At 40.6% G+C, this 20,024-nt stretch overlaps 1 protein-coding gene across 6 annotated transcripts in view; it reads left to right on the plus strand.

The window, feature by feature from the left end:
• The window catches only part of BANP (BTG3 associated nuclear protein), a 225,005-nt gene that overhangs the window by 62,967 nt on the left and 142,014 nt on the right, over positions 1-20,024 (plus strand). For all 6 annotated transcript variants that reach the window (XM_075008502.1, XM_075008504.1, XM_075008499.1 and 3 more), the window contains one exon: positions 17,387-17,626. In XM_075008502.1, the coding sequence (XP_074864603.1) occupies positions 17,387-17,626 (240 nt within the window). The remainder of the gene's footprint in view (positions 1-17,386; positions 17,627-20,024) is intronic.

Here is a 20,024-nt window from a genome sequence, read left to right on the forward strand (position 1 = left end):
TAGGATTATGTTTTCTAATATGCATTACTTTGCATTTGTAATTTCATCTATCATTTTGTTGTCAGGTCACCCACTTTTGTGAGATCCCTTTATGATTTTTCACAGTCTACTTTGGACTTAACTATCATGTATATTTGTATCATCTACAGACTTTTCAGCCTGTTTTTACAGCTGTATTTTCATATAAATTCTGAATACAGTAGACCTCCAGATTACACAGAGGTTGCATTCTTGCGCAGCCCTGCATATGTCGAATTGCACGTAACTCGGGGGAGCCAGGAAACTGACCAGTAGTCATATATTTTAGGTTTAGCTGGAGTGTATTCTGAGTCGGTGTAGCTAGATGTGGACTTGGAAAGGCTTCAGGAGGGGCCTCTGTCCAGCAGTGAACTTCATCAAAATACTGTTCTTTTTCAGCTTGGAGTGTGATGTTAATTACAGAAATGGATACCATCAAAAACATTAGATCCTTGACTGTTTTTATTTACATTATAGTGATACACTTGATTGTAAACAGCACACATGAATCAATATTTACTCTGTTAGAAACATAAAAGGAAAACTAGAAGTGTTAACATATGTGGATAAACCTCCTTTTCATATTCAGAGAAAAAAATAGTGTGAAGGTACAATTGTTCAGTTAATTAAATACAGGTTGCACCTCCCTCATCTTGCACTAATAGGTCCTGACTTGTCCCAAATGAGGAAATTTGCCAAGCAAAGGAAAGTGCCCTGCTCTGGTCAACCAGGGTATGTCTAAAATTACAGAAAGATCACTGTGCCATGACTGGTCTTCCAGAGTTCAATTTTGCTGCATGTATACACAGAGATTTACTGTATCTGGGCTATGTCTACACTAGCTCCAAACTTCGAAATGGCCATGCAAATGGCCATTTCGAAGTTTACTAATGAAGTGCTGAGATACATATTCAGCGCCTCATTAGCATGCGGGTGGCTGCGGCACTTCAAAATTAATGCGGCTCATCCCGACGGGGCTCCTTTTTGAAAGGACCCCGCCTACTTCAAAGTCCCCTTATTCCTATGAGCAGATAGGAATAAGGGGACTTTGAAGTAGGCGGGGTCCTTTCAAAAAGGAGCCCCGTCGGGATGAGCCATGTGGCGGCGAGCTGTGTCAATTTTGAAGTGCTGCAGCCGCCCGCATGCTAATGAGGCGCTGAATATGTATTTCAGCGCTTCATTAGTAAACTTCGAAATGGCCATTTCGAAGTTTGGGGCTAGTGTAGACATGGCCCTGAAGTCTTACCATCCCAGGATGATAACCTAGACAGGCATGATTTCTTTTGACACCCACATCAATATCTTAGGTCTCAGCATAGTTTCCTCAAACTACCACCCCTTTTGTTGGGGGAGCGTGTTTCTTTTTAAACTGGGGGAGATCTTTTAATCTGGTCCTCTCTTTGTATTGTCTCAAAAATCTTCAAGGGTTTGCAGAGAGTGACTTATCTTGAGCTAGTCTGTCCTTTCTTGATTGTGTTTTTTCAATAGTCCCCTATTAAATTAAACAAATATATTATACCAATACTTCTCAGTAATCATATGAACTTATAGTACACATAAATTATTGCAGAGCAACTCCAAAAATGACGCTATCTGGAGAAAATTCTGATTTATTTTGGTAGAGTAACACTGACAAAACCCATTACAGAAATTTACAGAATTTACATTGTGGTGAAGCAAAAATACTCCTGACTTAGTCACTATGGTGATTTAAAATCTTAATAGCAAACAGTGAGAATACTACTTGCTGCTTTGTAAAAAATAATTGTGGTGGAAAAAAGTGACATACTGAATTTAGGCCAATTCTGATGATTTTTTAAAAAATAACATAACAATTCTTACAGAAGGATTCGTGCATCAAGGATTTGATTTTTAGAAATACTTGTGTGCAAAAAACCTGGCGAATTTGAATATGAAGTTACAATGATTACGTGCACGTGCAATTGGGCAATTCTGTAGCTATGGTTATGTGCATTCTCGCCTGTGGTGGCTGCGCACACAGTTGGCATGTGGATGCACATAATGTTTATACATTTCTAAAAATTTGCTTCAGCAATGAAACAAAACTGCTAAGAAAACAACATTAGACAATTATACTCTGGGTTTTAATGTATTTTTTACTTGAAACTCCTTTTACATACTGAACTTCCATTTTAGATGGTTTAAGAGGACTGAGGATTTGGAATGCATATATAACATTTTTGGCTTCGTGCTATCTTTAGGCTTCTTTAAACGTGTTCAGTTTTGGCAGCTAACTTGCTTCCAACAAATCAAAGGATTTTCTAGCAATTGCAAACAGCACCCTAAAAACAAAGTTGTAAATCTCCCCTTTTCAGGTGAGGTTGCTTAGATACAAGTTTTGATATTTAATAGACACTAAAACTGCTTTTAGTCACTGCAGGAACATGGTATCCTTTCAAAAACAGTCACATACATGAGAACTGGTGTGGTAAATTTTCAGCATTGTTTAAATCAGATCAAAAATGCAGATTCTGCTATTGTTAATGTGGGGTTTTTATATGTAATCTGCCATGCCATTCCTGGGTTCTGAAAGGTACTTAAGTGCATGCCTAACTCAACATTGGTAATTTGAGGCATTCAAAATTCATGAGTGAGGCGCCCTAAAATAATTAGATTTAAATAAATGAATAAATTTTATTTGCCTTCAGGTATTTAAGATTTTAGTTGGCACTTGGGTCGTGTTTCTTCTGCAACCATAAGGACTAGAAAATTTCTTTTTTAAAATTCAAGCCTTGATTCTAAGATGATTACACAATTGTAAAAGCTGGGACTTTCAAGGAAATATCAAATATAGGAAGACACACATTAAAATCATGAGAGCTGACAAACTGACTTTCAGCATTTGAGTAGTACTATTGAACTTAGACCTATTTATATTCTTAAAGTAAGGAACATCTGGTTAAGCATCTTGTTGAATTAGAGCCACAAGTGGTAGAACTACAGTACTTAGAGAGATTTAGAAGTTATTTGCTGAAAATATCTTTAATTTTTCAAACCTAACACTTTATTAATTTGAAAATGATCTCAAAAAGTCATAACAACTCTCTTCTGTGTGCATATTTTTGTTATTGTAGGGTTATTTTGTGAGCCTTAGGTTTCTGACATTGGACCTGATCAAGAGCTGAAAGGAGTCTACCAACTTGACTACAGTGGGCTATGGTCAGGCCCACCGATAGGTTTTTTTTTTTAATTAGAAAAAATAACACTTGTTTCCTGTACAGCTTCTCCTGTCCTTCATACCACAAGAATGAATGAATGAATGTGAAGAACTATAGTTAGTAAAGACGTGATTTAAAAAAATGCAATTGTGTGCTTCCAACTTTGCAAGTATGTCACTTTAAGATGAATAATTGCTGAAGAATAGCTAGGAAAGCATCTTAACATATCACCATGCATTTGGAACACAGCTATATACAGATTATTAAATATAATAAATAGGGTTTAATAGTAAAAATAGATTAGAGATTTATTTTCCTAGAAGCACCTAGTTTGACAACGGATTTTATCCTATTTTATGTTTTTTAGTGTTCTTGCTCCTTCTAATGCAAAGCTTTGATAGATCGTTGGAAAGCATAAAGTCTAAAATTAGGAAAAGGTGATTGAGGTCTGTCATTCTTTTTCCTTATTTGTTTTCTACATTCTGCTTTAAAGTGTACTGACAAATGAATCTTATTGTCTCTAAGCATGGTGGTGCTTCTTTCAGTGGTCCTTTTTGGTAATTTTCTCCATGTGTCTAGAGCCCTTTGGGTGAAAGTGTTTTTCCAAAACTATTTGTGTTGCCAGTTTACTAGTGTTGAAATGATTTTCCTTGGTTTTTTTTTCCTTGTTAGTTTTGAAGAGGTTGTCAGTTCATAAATCCTCTTCATAACATGATGAAAAAAAAAACAATTAAATCACAAGAAATTCATTTTTCTTGCCAAAGTCCAACAGGATAACAGCCAGCATTGCAGTAGATAATGGAACCAATGTCACACAGAAATGCACATCTGTGTGTATTGTATGTGGGATAAATAGTAACTAAGCCATCCACAGGACCACAAGATTGTGCCAGAGCAGGCAATTGGCATTTTGGTTGGTGCAGCTTTGGAGATGGTTTTTGTATATGATAGTGTCTGGATGAGGTATAACTTAATCAAATCATCGTGAATATAATGCAGAGAAGGACTGTTTGTCTCTTTTTAAAATACTATATGGCATAAAGCATGTTTAATAGAATACTGCACAGTTGGGGGTAGCTAGTATTAGCAAAGGTCCACTTGTAAGGCAGGAATAACAGATATAATCATTAACATTGAAGTCCACATTTGCACTGGTGACATCTTTTGTTCAATATTGTAGCTATAACTCATATGAAAATGTTGAACTTTCCATTGCAGATCTGCTGCTAAATTTTCTCTGTTTTTGACGGAGGGAAGCCTTTCCAAATTATTCTGTTAGAAACCTATAACAACTTATTTTGGTTCACAATTCATTCTGGAAATGTACACTCCTATTTCCTGTTTGCTGCTTTGCTATGTCTGCATGTGCAGCTGGAAGCACTAGGGACTTTTCCAGAATAACTACCAATTTCTTTATTTCCCCCATTACAGTGCTATAGTGCTTTCTGTTTAGTGGATTTTTTTTTTTGAAACAGTTCTTCACTTCAGTGTTGTTTCACATATATGTCCGCAGAGCCGCTTTTGATGTAGAAGACCTTAACTATCCTAATGGTCCAAAATCATCCTTTTTCATCTGCCATCTCAGACCATGATCTTGTAAAAACATAAATACATTTTATTTAAATCATGTGCATCATGACTGAATTCAGTCAGACTACTTATGTAAAATTAAGCACTCATCAGTCTTTGTAGGATCGGAACCGTAGAATTTTCACTAGATTTTTATTAGCTATATGATGTACTATCTCTGAGATTAATAGCTGCAAATAATAGGGCAAAGTTAGTGAAGCATTACCTTTCCTTCTAAAATAAAGATTGCAGTTCCGTATGCTAGTTAGAGTAGGAGACGTGAGCTACGTCTACCCTAGACCACCCTTTTGAAAGAAAGGGCCAGGAAATGCTGCGGGTGGGGTCGTGGGGCAGCCAAGCCCTTCCGGGGCCACAGGAAGCCGTTCCTTTAAAAAGCCTCTCCCTGACACCTTCGGCCTGCACAGCATGAGGCCCGCGGAGCTGCCACAAGCCCTGCAGACACAATGCATGCTGGAACAGACAGGGAGCAGCAGCAGCTTGACACCTTGCTGGCTGCCACCAGTGGAGTGGACACCCTGCGGGCCGCAGCACTGGTGGCCTCCCTGCAGCTCGAGGAAGGGCCTCCCTCCAGGGGCAGAAGGGGATGCCCTAGACCATGGGGTCCTCCAGGCTGCCCGGTCTGGGTGCTCCGCTGGGTCTGGAGCTACCCCACCGGCTCCAAGTGGTGCGAGTAACTGGTCATGGGGGAGTGGGACAATGAGGAGTGGCTCTGGAATTTCCGGATGTGGCAGCAGACCTTCCTGGAGCTCTGCCAGTGGTTGTCCCTGGCTCTGAGGCACCAGGACACCCGGCTGCGGTGCGCCCTCCTCGGGGTCTGCTGGAGGTGTGGGGGCTTCCAGTCATATATGGTGCCCCCTCCTCATGATCTGGGGTGTGTGCCCTGTTGGGTATGTACCTGAGGGTCCACCGCCAAGGTCAGGGGATGGCTGTCTGACCGATGCCTGGCTGGAGGTGCAGGAAAGGAGGTCTATGACCTGCTCCCCCTCCTTGCTGGAGCAGTCCCTGACCGAGGCTGGCTGTCTCCGGCGTTGGTGGTGTGGGGCTGGCCGCTGGTCCCAGCTCCTGCTCCGGTCCCAGCTGGGGCTCCTCAGCCACAGTGTCCATGAGGGCCATCGGGGAGGAGGTGTTCCAGGGGCTCAGGATGCTCCTGAGTTACATGTAATAGGGGCAGGAGTCAGGGATGGCCCCTGACTGGCTGAACGAGTCCTGAGCCTGGGCGTAACCCTGCTGCAGCTCCTTCACCTTACTCCTGACCTGGTCAGGAGTGCAGGCAGGGTGACCCTATGTTGTCAGGCCCTCGGCCAGACAGGCAAAGGCAGCTGTGTTCTGGCACTTGCTGTCCATGACCCAGAGCACCTCCTCCTCCTGCCAGAGCCACAGTAGATCCTGCAGTCCATGCTTGCTCCAGGATGGGGTGTGCTTTTTTCCCTCCCTGGCTGGACTCGTGGGAGCCCTGGGTGCACTCAAAGGGGGGACCCTGGGGCTTGTTGTGTGCCTGGCTGGTGGCCATCACTCTCTGGGGGCTGTTCAGGGTCACACTGAGGTCTGCAGGGGCACCACATGTGATAGCTGGTGCCTTCTTGTTCTCAGCTTCCTGCAAGGGGGTTTCCCGGTGTGTGCGGTTTTAAGAGCTGCTGCACGCACAGACCATAGAGCCCTTCAGGGGCTGGGCAGCACGTCTCCACCTAACAGCTGATTTCTGCCCTGGTGGACCCCGCTCTTTTGAAAAAGCGGGACATGGAGCATCTACACATATCCTTTTTCGAAAAAAGATGACGAAATATTGGCTTCTTCCTATTTTCTGTTTGGAAGAGTGGTTTCGATTCCTGCAGCACCTAACGTCGATTTCATCTTCGAAAGAGCACATGGCATGTGCAGACGTGCCGCACGCTACTTCGAATTGGGGCCTGACCTTAAGAAAAAATGGGCTAGTGTAGTTGCAGCTATGGAGTCAGAATTCCAGATTATAGTCCTGCCTTCGCTGTGGACTAGCCAGACCTTTCTGCACCTCTCTTCATCCTAATGGTAGAGTGGAGATAGTAATTTCTACCTAATTCTACGGAATTATTATTTTCCCAAGGATTACTTATTGGCTCAAATGTGTTCTTCCTACCTTACATATCTGCAGCAAGGCAGGTTATGGTGTATAATTGTTAACGAAGTTCAGTGCTTGTTACTGCCGTAACCCACCTCTGCGCCATAGATGACTTGTGTTCTATTTCTTACACTATGCAATTTGGCTCTTCATTGGTTGTAAACATTTGCTCAATAAAACTCATTTATCTTTAATCCTTTGACAGTTGTAAAGTGTTCTCACTAAACTGCAGTAATCTGAATTCTGCATTTTGGTTTATTGAGTAGTTACCCAGCTTGTTAACTTTTATCAAGTGTGTCTCCCCATAAAATGAGTTCTTAATAAACAGTGATATGTATTGCAGGATGGCAATCCATAGTTCAGTTAGGAAGTTTATAGTAATCATGGTGTTTTCAAACACAGTATTCAAAATTTAACCTGTTGCTTTGTAGTGATTGTTCATGTAAATCTCTTAATATTGTGTAAACAAGCCACAGAATAAAAGATTTAAAAATTGTCACAATCATATTGTTATCCTCATAACCTCTGGATTTATGGAAAGACTAATGGTTAATATTAGTGCAGCACTTTCAAGGTATAAAGTACTACTTAAGTTTTAAATATTATTATACACTAGCAGCTCCCGCCCTTTTGTGGTGGTTACCAAACTGGGTGCTTGCCAGCAGCCCCAGCCCTGGGGACCCATCCTGGACTAGAAGCTGGTTGGGGTGCGGAGCCCCACCAGAAGCTTCAGCCCCAGGGACTCAGTTGGGTCTGGGGGAATCCTCGCAGCCTTGGGGCCAATAGCTGTCTGGGGCGCAGAGCTCTGCTGGCAGCTCGGGGAACATGGGAACCTGAACACTCCAGGAGCTGGCAGGGTTGCATAGCTCCACCAGCATCTCCAGCCCCAGGGACCTGGCCAGGGCTGGGGGAATACTGGCAGCCCACAGGCTGGCAGCCATCTGGGACGCGGAGCCCCACTGGCAGCTCCTGCCATGGGGACCAGGCTGGGAGAAGCCTGGAAGTTCCAGCCCTGGGGATCTGGCTGGGGCTGGGGCTGGGGCAACCCCAGGAGCTGTGAAGCCCCATTGGCAGCTGCAGCCCTGTGTACCCCAGCAGCCCAGTGGCTGGCAGCTAGCCGGGGAGCGGAGCCTACTGGCTGCTCCAGCCAAGAGGAATGGGCCAGGGCTGGGGGAACCCCAGCAGCCCTGGAGCTGGAAGCCGACTGTGGCACAGAGCTCTACCAGCAGCTGTAGCCCCAGGGACCCAGCCAGGGTGGGCTGGACACCTCTCCTTTTATAATAATATATAGCTAAATTATATTTACATACTCCATGGTGTCTTTGGAAATATGTAGGTTACTAGTCATAAACATAAAAAGTAGAGCTGCTGATATCCTCTGCATGGTGAATGTATTCTTAAAATTAGTAGGATATTGCATCATGCCATTCTCTTAGATCTCTTCATTACTATTCCTTTGCTAGGGTAGGAGGAAGGAGAAAACATGACCTGTTCCATTCATACCACAAGATGCTCCATCTTTTAGTCCGTTCAGTCATGCTGGCTTAAAAGCAGTTTTTTTTTTTTAAATGTCTAAGATGAAGTGGAGACTTCAAATTACCATGAAGAAACATATTGTGGCTGCTTTTAGAATCTCATAAATACCTGAAGGTGAATTTTTAAATTCCAAAAGACTCCACTTGAAGTTGGTAAAGTAAAACTGCAAAACGAGTTGCTTTAGGCTTCAGCAATATTCATTACACTTTAAGGAAATTATTATTATACTTTGAGGTGCTTTCTAAGTAAAGCCAAGGGGATGTGGGATGTGAAGCTTTATTTTTTGTGTTTTGAGATCTAGATTTACTTGAAATATTTTTGAACACCTGTTACTGATGCAAATTTTATGGGTTTAGGGTTAGTAGCAATTAGGTATTGATGACGTCAGGTATAGCGTAGGGCTGGTATTATGTCAGCTTTCTCTGCACAGCTTGGTTATTGGGTCTCAGAGCTGTCTTGCAACCAGGTTGAATATTATATTTTTTTGAAGGAAGACTGGAAACCGATCCATGCAGATTTGTTCAGCAAAGTGCAAAATGTTCCATTCAAATGTAAGTGCTTTATCACAAAAGTGCCTCTGCAGCAATTATCCCTATAATGTTACTGGCCACAGATGTTCAGAATTTGTCATCTTCAGGTCTGGATACCAATATCTTATCTAAATGGGTAGGCTGGAGGTTTAGGCTGATATCAATCTTCAGGATCTTTTTCATTTCACCAATTAAATTCCCAGTTTTTAAGTCCTGCATGCAACAACGCTGGGTTTCTAGTGTTAAAGCTCCTTCTGAGCAGTGACTGACGGTCACAGCAAAATCTGTGCTGATATTGTGACTTTAGCAATGCCTACTGGAAACTTATGAGAGACCTTCAAATTCTTTTCACTTGTAATATCACTACTAAATCTTTGTATTACAGTATGAAAGGCTGGTTTACTACAGCATTGCACCACTTAACCTTCATAGCCTCACCTCAAAATGTTTATCTTTCACATTAAGCACAAGCACAGTTAAACCACAATGGGCATTAGGATTACTGAACATAGCTCTTGTGAGAACAGTCTTTATTGAACTCCTCAGTGGCATATGAAAGCCAAATAAAACTAAAGAAACTAACCTAGCCAAATGTTTCTGCTAAATTCCTTCTTGTTTTGACAAGATTTTTATTTATTTTTCCGATTACAGAGAAACAGACAAATGGGAGTAATGTTTCTCAGGAGTCTTTCCAGTTGTTAAAATGACCCCAATATTAATAAGATCCAAGTCAATAAGCGTAAAGCTGGATAAAATAAAAGAGAGAGGCTTGCAAGTGCTCCTAATCAGTTTAGATTGTCTAAGCATGACATTCAGCCATTTTCTGAGTATATCTAAATTCACAGATTCATTTTTAACATTATCTAGGTTTACAAATCAAAAATTTGAAGAGACGGCTGTTCAAATCATGTTTAAATTCCCTGCCTCATCATGACCCACAAAGTGTGTCTCCCTTTTTTTTATACCTAATTCAGCAAGGTACTGAAATGTGCCTTATTTTAAACATGTGAGTAACCATGCTGACTTTGTGCTTAAAGTTAGGCATGCACTTCAGTACCTTGCTGAGTTTGAGCTTATGCCAGTGCTTTGATACAAATGTGCATGCTTTTTTCCCTTTAGTGTATGTGACATCCCAAATATGTGTTCAGTGGTGGAAAAAATAAATGTTTATATATTTGGAGTTGTGTGTTTGGTAGGGCACTCATCTTCCAGCCAGAAGACTATGGATTCATTGAAGTACACATTTACTTCATGTAATCCGATTTTTTGAGCCATCCTTCAAATCAGGCTTCAAACATAGGTCTCATCTAACTGTCCTTGCTGGCTAATGTCCATGTGGAAATTAAATACATATTTTCCAAAAGAATACAGGAGACACCTGACAGCTGTAGTCAATGTTCTTCCATTAATAAGCATATTTTATGTATTTGTGTGTCTCTCTTTGTCTGAACTCTCACTTTTTTGCTTAAATCTCTTTTGGAGAGCATACATTTAGAACTAGTTCTACTGGGTTCTTTTTCGTAAGATTCCTGTTGTATCATTAGTACTGGATATTAACTCGGTGCTTGTTTTCAGTCTGTGGTGCTCACACGTCTGATTCTAAATGTGTAGGATTGGATGTTAATAAAGTCTGCACTCTAAAGTCTTTCAGTTAATCACTGCCACTTTGAACTTGTGCAGTGGCAAAGCAGTCAACTTAATTGCCGGAAGTTTATTTTCTAAGAAAAGTTTGTACCTCTTGCAAATCTGCCAAAATATTATTTAATTTCTCTGGAGACCAGACTTTGTTTTTGGAGAGTTGGAAATGGTTTATTTTCAGAAGATTAATTCTGCTTTGTGCCTTTGTACTGCAGCTACCAGGCATTTTCCTCTGGCATGAGAGCTAGAATTGCACCCAACTTTGTTAGTAAAATAAATAAAGCTATTCTGAATAATGGAACAAATTAATTCTTCAAATATTTACATGGGCAGGTGTTTCACTTTATTTTTCTTTGTTTTAAAGGGATGATTGACGGCACCTAGTGAGAGAGCAGAGCCTAATTTTGCTTCTAGTCTTATTGCTAATGCTCATATATCAAGCTAGTTAAGGGAATGTATCCCAAAGGAATGAAGTGAGTAACAGTTAAGGGTCAACCCTTTTCCCTGTGTGAGAAAAATACACATACACCTCAGAAAGTATTCTACAGAGGCTGAAATGGCAGCAAAACTTGTCTGCTTTTGTTTTCTTGATGCAGTTTTCTTTTTATTAAAAGTTTGTCTCCCACTCTGTTTCCACAGCAACACACATTTATGCAACACCGCCTTCACTCAACCTCCCTCTCACACAAACGCGCCATGCATGCTTGTTGATGCCAGTACAGTCTGTGCTTCCCACTGATGGTGAGTGGGGGGAGGAGAAGTTGCCCGTGGTCCTGGTGTTTCAAAGGGAGCTGATGCTCTGGCTGCTACCACTGCTACTTTGGCAATGGTGATGATTGGCGCTACAGGCCCCTTTGAAATGCTGTGGCAGTGCTGCTCTGGCTGTGCACAGCTTTGAAGGAGTGTGTGTGTGTGTGTGTGTGTGTGTTGGGGAGTGGAAACGGGGTGGGGGAAGGAACCAGCACTCTGGTTCAGGTGGTGCAGAGAGCTGACTGCTTTTGGCCCTGCCTGTTCCTGGCTACGTTGCTGGGCCATCTTCCCACCTTGTGCCAAGTCTGGTGGCAGCTATTGGAGTTGCTAAATCTCTGGCCACAGTGAGTGGTGAACTGTGTTGTGAGATGAAAGAAATTAACATAATGTGTCTAAGAAGGATTTGAAAATAACATTGAAAAGCAAACTGCTTTTATGTGTGGTAAGTTGAGGCTAAAAGAAAATGCGTGCTCTTGAAAGAACAGTGCAGAGGTAGAAGTTTTGATTAGCTGTCATGAAGTGAGCTGCTGACCTAATGAAGAGAGCAAGCCAGAATAAACAGCATGTGTTTGAAAGAAAAGATGAACCTGAAAGTCCGGATCTGAATATCCCTACTCCTCACCCAAATGTTTTGGAGAAGAAATTTAGGATCTGAGCAAGGATTGAAACCTAAAAGTACATGTCTAACTGCGTGCATATGTATAGTAACTGCTTTTGCCGATAATCAGTGACCAATATGCATGTAACTCCTTTCTCTATTTTGCTCCATCAGGCTGTGTCTACACTAGGCCCTCCTTTTGGAGGGGGTGTGTTAATGAGGGATTTTGGAAGATGCTAATGAGGCGCTACCATGAATATGCAGCATCTCATTAGCATAATGGTGGCCCCATATGATTTGAAAGTGGGAAGAAGGGGCTTTTGAAATCAGGGGGTCCTTTAGAAAGGCCTGACTACTCAGGCGGTGTGTGTTTTGAAAGTGGTACTTTTGAATCACGCGCAGCTGCCATTATGCTAATGAGGTGCTGCCTATTCATGGAAGCACCTCATTAGAATCTTCCAGAATCCCTCATTAACATGCCCCCTCTGAAATGAGGGGGCTTGTGTAGACATAACTTCAGTGTTGTCAGTTTTGCCCACCCTTTTCTTACTTTCTCACTCCAGCTTCTCTCACTTCAGCCCTTTCTGTGTGGAACGCTCTTCTTGTACACGTCTGTAAGGCCCTTCCTTAATTTCCTCTTCAAGAGCCGTCTTTGCTGCCATGCATACAAGAAATTAGGCAATTAAGGACCGCTCGCTTGAGGGGAAGATGAGAAGAGTTGATAATGTTTTTGTAAATATATAATTATTTTTAAAAATACATCTGTATACTTGACTGTGTCCCTGTTCCTACATCTCTTATATGTCTTTCATCTTTTAAAATGGTGAGCCCTTACAGGTAGAGTCCATGGCTTTATGTATCTGTAAGTGCTAGACATGGTGGGACCCCTTGCTACTACAATATACATATGAGATAATGATTGGTTGCTTGCATGTGTAGTTTCTGCAGTTAGAGTGCAGTCAGTGTTGGCAACAGAAAATCCGACCTTTAATCTAAACTGCATACCCCATAGGTATTTGTATGCCAGAATCATTCTCCACGGAACCCTCTGCATTCCAACGTCACTTGCTTTCATTGTTTTTTTGAGTCTTCCATCCCCTCTTTTCTTCCCGGTGACTGGATCAGGCACCCAACTCCCCTATGGCTAGCAACCTCCCTGACTTCTCATCATCTCTGAAAACTCTGTCACTCTCTACTTCTTCCTCCATTAATCTTTACTCTTATGTGCTTCTCAAACACTTACATATCAGATCTTGGCAGATGAAATAAATAAAAATAATCAAAATGTAGTGTAAAGACCTTGGTGCTTGGATATTGTTTTATTTTGTCTGGGTGAAGTGCCTATTACATCTATGATACTGTATAAAATAATACACATCTGTAAAATAATAATATCTAAATTAGTATCTGTATAGCCTTCATACAGCTGCCCTCCCATCAGATGAGTTCTGTATGACTCATTACATGGGGTGGGGAGAAGACAGATTCTCCATTCATATCATTGAAGGAAAGGAAAACACAAATGCTAACTAATTATTCCCTTGATTCTGCAAAGACTTACACATGTGCTTAATTTAAAGCATGTGAATAACATGATTAAAGTGGAAGTTAATTTAAAATTAACTGTGAATTCAAATGTTTTCAGGATTGGGGCTTAGCATGGCAATATTATGTGAATAGGTTTGTACATGTAGCCTAAACTGCAGACTCATATGTGTATCCTGCATTTGAATGGTTGGCAGACCTTTTTAAGTGTCTAGTCAGTGTATTTTGTAATGTTAAAGATTACAGTACCATGTGTGAATTTTTGTACACTTGTATTAAACATATAAGGCCATGAAATACTAAAATGAATGTAAAAATATCTACAGTATTGTAGCAGATTTTTCACAATATGCTTTGTGCATCTGAAATAGAATTGTACATGCAGGCATCACAGTTATAAAAGTAATGTTTTCTATATTTTTTTAAAATAAGGAAACAATATAGCTGTTCTTTTAAGAGAAGACAGAAAAACAAGTGACCCGTTAAGCAAAAGGAACTTAAACAGTTCAATTAAAAATTTAACACACGAGTGACACAGTTGCAGTTCTCTTATTATTAAAAAACTGTGCCCAAACCACAGAGGAAGTGTTGGTGATTGATATAATTTTGGAATTTGTATTGTTATTCAGAATATTATAAGGGGTATTATCCATTATCCTAGATTACAGAAAATGTTTATTTTTTCTTGATATTTTGACGTAGTTGTGGAATTTAAATTCAGTCACACTTTGAGTAAGTTGTAGCCAAATTTGAAAACACTTAGGCTTTGAAATAATTCTTTTCTGGGTTTTTCAGTTTTTCTCATTTTGTCAGATTAAAGATAGCATAACATATTTGTATGTTTTCTGTGTCTGTGTACTGCAAGTGCATTGTAGTCAGGAAAAAAGCTTCTGGATAATTTCTCTTCTTAAAAGCAAAAGATACTTAAGTTGCTGTATATTTTGAGCTGCAATTTCCCTATTCAGTATTGGGGGTTGAATAAAGGAAAACCAATTATACTGTCAATTTAATTTCTTTGCAGAAATACCAGGCTGTATTAACATATTGATCTCTCATCACTGGAAGTACTTTGGTACCATTTGCAGATGTCTATCAGTCTGGCAGAAAGTTTTTTGTTTCAATGGCAGCACTCTGAGAGAGAAATGCTATAGCCAGACGCATTCAAGATGATTTCGTTTGGAGTGAATCAAACAATTGCTGTAAACACTGAGTAGAAATGTAAAAGGGCCCTTGAAGGTTCCACACAAAGCATTTTTTGTTTGGTGAATTTCATTTTTGCCAGTCAGTTCTGCTATGGAATACAGAGGCAAAGGAAGAATCTATAATAGTATTCTTAAACTACAGCGTGAATGCAAGAGCTGAGAGCTTTTTCCAGGGATTGTGCTATAGTCAGTGCAGTAAAGTGCTGTGTTCTCATCCAAACTGTAAGCACTAAAAGTAGAGTTACACATAGGAAAAGCCGTAACTTCTATATTCAGTATTATGAATAAACTGTGATTATTCTATTAATGGGAAGTCTTTGGTTCATATATGTTGAGATCATTCATTAGCATGGGTGCAGATGAAAGTTGCTTTATGAATGTCATGAATTAGATTTTTATTCATTTGCGCTAAACTGAAATCAGGCAGTACAGTTCTGATAGCAGATTATAGAGTAGTTCACTCAAATTTGCTGGATTATATTGAAAATAAAAGCATATGATATGTATTGGAAAATGGACATAGCCATACAGTCATTGCTCTGCTTTGCCTGCTGTGTTGAATTTGATCTTTAGTGGTAGGATATCTTTTTCTAACATTATTAGATGATAGGAATGTTTGAATATAAATTGTTTGAATGCATGTGACCAATTGCATTTATTGTCATAATACACAGATGTCATATTGCACATTGCAGAGAGTGAGTAATGCACTGCAGTTTGAGTATAAAAGAATATGGGATCAAAAACAATCCGGGGGCTTCATTTTTCTAGACCAGTGGTAGAAATATAAGAAACATGCAAATCCATTTGTGAAAATAGGTTTTGTCTAAATAAAAATACAACTGTACATTATGCTTTACATTTTGATTCTCTGGAAATAGTTTGGTAAAACATTAATTGCTTTTATGTGGAGGTAAATATTTTCCTTTATTTACAGGTATACGGCCATCTGATATTTCTGTATCAATACTGTACAATTTAACATTTACTTCATGTCATTACTATTCATTGCAATACACTTGGATCTGATACTTGCTATATCAGTCGGTGCCAGAGATCTTGTCTCAAAAGCATTCTTTAGACTGTGAGTTTCTTTCCATGTTAGATTTATTGCTTGCTTCTGGCATATAATCTAACAGAACACAGACTATTTAACATAATCCAATAGCTGTAAAAAAAGACCATGCATTTTCAGGGGTCACATAAACCTATTCACCTTTAAAAGTGCTCATTCGTCTGAACTTCTTCATGGTTATCATGTGAATAAGTTGATTATGAAAAACAGGTGCTTGTGACATTACAGGTACTATAATATTTCACTACATACATGCCTTTAAAAATAAACCATATAGTTAAAAGATCCGTTTCATATGTATACATTGTTTGAAGATATGTAAAAAAGCAATACAATGCCAGCACAGCAGAAATGAATGGCATGAATCCCAAATCAGCAGCCTTTATGCATTTTACCTCATGAAGCTGTGCGAACATTGAAATTAAATCCAAACAGCCTGTGTCAGTCAGTCATTGAAATGTTAGGCTTGACCAGTGGGTTATTCCCCTTATATTGTCAAGATTGTTAGAGGAAATTTAATTTTAACTGGAACAAGCAAACTTAGCCTGACTTAGCATCTCATCCAAAGGGACCGTACATTTCCTTGCAGCTGTATCCCCTACTGCAGGTGTGATTCTGGTGTCTACGCTGAACTTTGGTCCCAATTGCTGATTAGTGGCTTGAATCCAGTGACTTCAGGCATTGCCAACAAAATTTAATTTCCATTAAGAATTCAGTGCTTCCCTTAGCTTCAAATGAGTACTTATTTTCCAAACTGTGAGAGGCCAGAACAAGAGCAAAATTCATGATCCTGTTGGATGCGAGATAGGCCAGGTATACTGCTAGCAGGCAGCATAATGAATACGTATTCTGCTAATGACCTCACTGTAGACCAGGAGGAAGGAGACACTTGAGAGATGAATGGTGATTCATTCTCCATGCTGAGGCTGGTCCTTTGGTAAATGACGTGTTTAGGAAATAATGCAGACTACTGTTCAGTAAGTCTGAAACAAAACAAAACAAAAAAATGTAATTTGGGATCTTCAGCTATGGTTGAGTGAGTGCCGTTGGTAAACCCCTTAAGTAATTAATCAAGGAAATTACCCCTCGTCACTAATTATTTATTTTCTCAAGTTGTCAGCCTTGCTTAAGCTCATCTTATTGCATTGTTTAAAGGGAAAACTGTGATTCAGATTCATGAGGTTGGAGGGACAAGCCTTGCTAGAAAAGTGACTCACCTTAAGATATCAGCTTCCTTGCCCCACAAATATGCCCTGATCCTTATCTTGAGGGGCCTGAATGGATACAATTGAAGGGGAGAAGATTTTATTTTGCTCATTGGTGTCTTTTCAGAAGCTCTTAAATTTTACTTGTCAGTTGGACATCTGGACTAAGACCGATTGCTAATTTTGTTTTTTGCAGGCCACAGAACATCTGGTAATGATAACCACTTTTGGTCACTGCTGATGTGGGTTGGATAAAGGCTCTTTATCCATTACAAATCTTGTGAGCCAGCCAGTTGCTATAAACTTTGAAAGAGGTTAATGGAGACCATAAAGAAAATAGGAAGAGCTGATGATATTTATACATTTTAAATATGACTGTTGCAGCCTGTGCCATCACTTAGAATTTCCTCATTCTCTGTTTTTAGAGGATTACCCCAATGGGACATGGCTTGGAGATGAAAACAATCCAGAGATGAGAGTCCGTTGTCCCATCACCCCAGCTGACATGCTGCACATAAGCACCAATTGCCGCACAGCTGAGAAGATGGCGCTGACGTTACTAGATTACCTCTTCCACCGGGAAATTCAGGCCATCTCTAACCTTTCAGGGCAAGGAAAGCATGGGAAGAAGCAGCTTGATCCTCTCATGATTTATGGTATTCGCTGTGAGTATAACACTGAAGTTTCTGGTCCTGTAGAGAGATGTTTCCAGTTGCTTTGTCTGACAGGTTGAGTGCAAAAGAGACAAGCAGAACTAAATCTTTAGATAAAACTTTTCTAAAATCTTCATACGCATTACTGCTCAGGCATTTGTATTCGTCTCTTGCCCCTATCCTGCCTTTCCAGTCCCTTTCTAGTCTGTGCCCCCCGCCCCAGTAAATACCTGTAGGAATTAAATTGTCCTCTGGACACCACACATGAGATATAATGCTGATGGCCTTTTACTGAAATAAGAGTGGGCCCGTCCTGGTTAGTCTGGTGCCATCTATGTCTCTAACTCAGTCTATTATCTGTATGAATAATTTCCCTTGCTGTGGCACCTACATGCTGTTGTCAGTGTAGCTAGTTACTTCTACCTGCTTGTTGCTCAGATATTTCGTTATCTGTTCCGCCTTCCCTGTTTTTTGTGGTTTCATTTTGAGACACTGTAGGAATTACAATCTGTGAAAGACAATTAGCCAGCCTAGTGATGACTTTTTGTTTCCTCTGGTGACATTATGGGACAATATCCTAAGTCTACAAAAATGGTCGGGCAGGTCATGCTTCAATCTGACCAATTCCTGTTTCTTGACAATTATTTTGGTGTGTTCCTTTAACTTTTAAATAACATATTTTTATGTGGCAGAGAGAGATTGTAGAGAACTACAGCACATTATAACTAGTCATGGTCTAATTTCATTTTGCTAATATCTATGCATTGAAGCATGGTTCTACTCAAAAAGTAACTTCATTATGTTACTTATTGAGTTATTGTTTGTAACAGATATTGATGCTCATCCCTTCCCCGTTTAACACTGAGCAACTTTGCAAGGTTTTCATTTAACACATGACACTATTTTCCAAATACTTTGCTCTGATGCCTTCTCTATCGTACCAAACTATCTAATCCTAGCGAAACTTAGCTAGCAAGGGAAGTCACAGTAGATACCAGAACTTGCTGTTGGTGTAAGGCCTGGGCAAAAACTGCACCTTACATTGTGTTCAAAATGAGTTCAGGCATCCCTTCAGGTGTATTTCCATTGGCATGAATTGTTGCACACAGTGCTTTGCCTACGTGCTTCTTCCAGCCTCACTCTTTGGACCTATGTAGGTGACATAGTAGATCATAGTAGATCATAGACAATGTTTGCAATTGCTTCTGCATTGTGTAATACATGCTTGAGCATCAGTCTTCTTCCAAAGAGCTGGGCTGAGACCTTCCATTTATATTGAGCAGGAGGACATGTGGGGTCTGAGAAGGCGTTTGGGTGAAGGAGTGGGTGGTGACCTTTCACAGGGAGTTGGGGAGTAGGGTCTGGGAAAGGATTCTGCCCTGGGAGAGGGGTTTAGAGTGGGTGAAGAGGCTGCAAGGAAGTTGGAGTGGGGTGCCAGAGGCAGGCTCTGGCCAGGATGTGTTTAGTTAAGCAGTTCCTGGTCAGCAGCAGTTTCAGGCAGGCTACTGTGCCTGCCAGTAGTCCCAGGCCACTGTCTGTTCTGTGTCTCTACACTGGGATGGGGGATGGTAGTAGTTTTGTGTGTTTCTCCAGCTCCCAAAAAAAAAATCTCTCAGGTTCTATTGGCTGGAAACCAGCCAGTGAGAGCTGGGAAATTGTGCTGCACTGCCCCTGCCCCCAGCTAAATCTCTCAGCTCCCATTGGCTGATTTCATGTGCTGTCTCTACCCTAAGCAAAATAGAGAAACCAGCCAGTAGGAGCTGAGGGAAATTTTGCTGGGTGTGGGAGCAGCACCTGACACTCTCCTCTCCCTATAGGAGCTGGCCACGAGCTGGATTATAAAGTTAGGTGGGCTGTGTTTTCCCCATCTGTGGTATAGATTATATGCTGCTGTAGCGTATGCAGCAGGTTGGATCAGTCCTTGCAAAACACCACATGCAAATTACAATGCTTCTTCCCATTTACTGTGGTTTGAAGCATAACGATAGGAGCTAGAGTCATAGAAAATAACAGTTTTTAAAGATGTTTGTTACATCATGACAATTTTCTCTGAGTTTCTTGTAGCCCAGTTTAGGCTGAGTCGAAAGACATTCATGAGGAATAGTCTTGGTGAATATTCAAACTTTGGATTTGCTTTTTAAGTCATGAAAACATTAGAAGTAACTGTGGAATTATGATCAGATGTCCCAAATGAGCAAATTAAATTACATTCTGTAAGGGCTGGGTATGTTTTTTGATGCTATTGCCACCAGACAGATGTTTTCTTAGCTTCTATTTATGGGAGGATCCTAAAGGACCAATTTAAATTACTGTGCAGTGGGTGTTTCCTAGAAATTTCTCATGCTTTCTTTTTGGTTTAGTAAACCAGTCTGAGTTCATACTAGTTCACAGGTACAGAGCATACCAAGTG

Source organism: Carettochelys insculpta, chromosome 14, assembly GCF_033958435.1.
Source record: "Carettochelys insculpta isolate YL-2023 chromosome 14, ASM3395843v1, whole genome shotgun sequence".
NCBI classification, from domain to species: domain Eukaryota; kingdom Metazoa; phylum Chordata; order Testudines; family Carettochelyidae; genus Carettochelys; species Carettochelys insculpta.